Source organism: Nothoprocta perdicaria, unplaced genomic scaffold (genome assembly GCF_003342845.1).
Source record: "Nothoprocta perdicaria isolate Ctin4 unplaced genomic scaffold, notPer1 scaffold_1677, whole genome shotgun sequence".
NCBI classification, from domain to species: Eukaryota; Metazoa; Chordata; class Aves; order Tinamiformes; family Tinamidae; genus Nothoprocta; species Nothoprocta perdicaria.
The window spans coordinates 1-1,463 of NW_020454846.1; the positions used below are offsets into that span (position 1 = coordinate 1).

The window sequence follows — 1,463 nt, forward strand, 5'->3', positions numbered from 1 at the left end:
CAGCTGGTACTTGTCGGGCTTGCTCACGTGCAGGATCTCCACGTTGCTGCTCTCCATGCCCACCGCCAGCCACTCGCCCGTGGGGCAGTAGCCCAGGGAGAAGATCTGCAGGAGCCGGCTGAGCGGGGGCACCGCGCGGCACCGCGCGGCCCCGCGCGGCCCCGCGCGGCCCCGTCCCGCGGCTACCTGCGAGCTGAAGTCGTGCTGCTGCAGCTGCCGCCCTTCGCGCAGGTCCCAGCACCGCACCGTGTTGTCCAGGCCGCCCGTCCACAGCTTCGTGCCGTCGTTGGAGATGTCGATGCAGCTGGCGCCGTCCGTGTGGCCCTGGAACTGCCTGGGAGAGAGGGGCCGAGCGGAGGAGCAGGCGGCTGCCAGGGCTGCAGAGCCCGGCTGCACCCCGGAGCACCGGCATCGCCGCTGCACCCGCGGCCGGGCACGAGGGGCCACTCGCACGTGCCCGGACTCACCTCACCAGGCTCTGGTTGTGCAGGTCCCACACGACGATGTTGCCGTCGCTGCAGCACGAGAAGCAGACCTTGGCGTCGGGGCTGATGGCCAGCGCGTAGCAGGCGGGCGCCGAGGACGTGAGCTCGGCCTTGATGCGCGGCGTGGGCGCCGCCAGGTCCCAGATGGACAGCGTGCTGGCCTCGCCGCCCACGATGAGGCTGCGCCCGTCCGGGAGCAGCTTGCACGAGCGGATGTAGTTGTCCCGGTTCTGGGCACGGGATCGGGAGCGCGGTGCAGGMGGGAAGTGGAGAAGGAGCCGATGGGCACCCAGGGCACGGGAGAGCACCCACTGCCCTCCCCACAGAGGGGAGAGGAGCCTCTCGCCCCGCGCAGGGCATGCAGCCCGKTCCTGCTCCCCAGGGAAGCCTCACCAGGCAGTCGAGCTGCGCCACGGCCGTCTTGGGGCCCGGCTGCCCCACGTCCCACACCTTCACGCAGCCCTTGCCGCCCGTGTAGACGTGGCGCGTGGAGTTGCTGATGGTGACGGCGCACACCACCTCGCCGTGCGGCAGCGTGTGGAGCTGCCGCGCGTGCCGCGGGATGCCCGAGCCCAGCAGCGCGTCGGGCGGGAAGGGCACGGGCTGCATCTGCCCGTCGGCGCTCACGTGGAAGGAGTAGGCGCTGCAGGCGGGGGGCAGAGCGGTGAGGGGGAGCCAGGGTCCGCACGGCACCAGGGGGCTCCGGCGGCYGCCCCACTTACGGCTTCCCCGACGACCCCACGTGCACGCCGGCCGCCAGCCCCGGGATGCGCATGTGCGGGTGCGGGTCGTAGCCGACCTGCGGGGACATGGAGAGCTGGGGTCCCCGCTGGCCCCGGGGGTCCCTCCTGCCCCCGCGTCACTCACCAGCGGCGAGCGCCCGTAGCCGCCGGCGCCCGCGGCGCCGTTCAGCTGGGGGGACACGAGGTGCAGGCCGGCGTAGGCGGCGCTGCCGGCCGCGTCGCCGTTGAGCGCGCC

The 1,463-nt window shown here is 73.6% G+C and overlaps 1 protein-coding gene across 1 annotated transcript; it reads right to left on the minus strand.

Moving 5' to 3' along the window:
- Window positions 1-3: 3 nt before the first annotated feature.
- On the minus strand, window positions 4-1,460 carry LOC112944388 (transducin-like enhancer protein 1; the record flags this gene model as incomplete). The annotated part of the gene is made up of 6 exons (XM_026035812.1): window positions 4-105; window positions 187-334; window positions 468-715; window positions 879-1,128; window positions 1,208-1,284; window positions 1,353-1,460. Coding segments are annotated over 6 exons (933 nt in total), but the record flags the coding sequence as incomplete, so codon positions are not given.
- Between the last annotated feature and the right edge of the window lie 3 nt (window positions 1,461-1,463).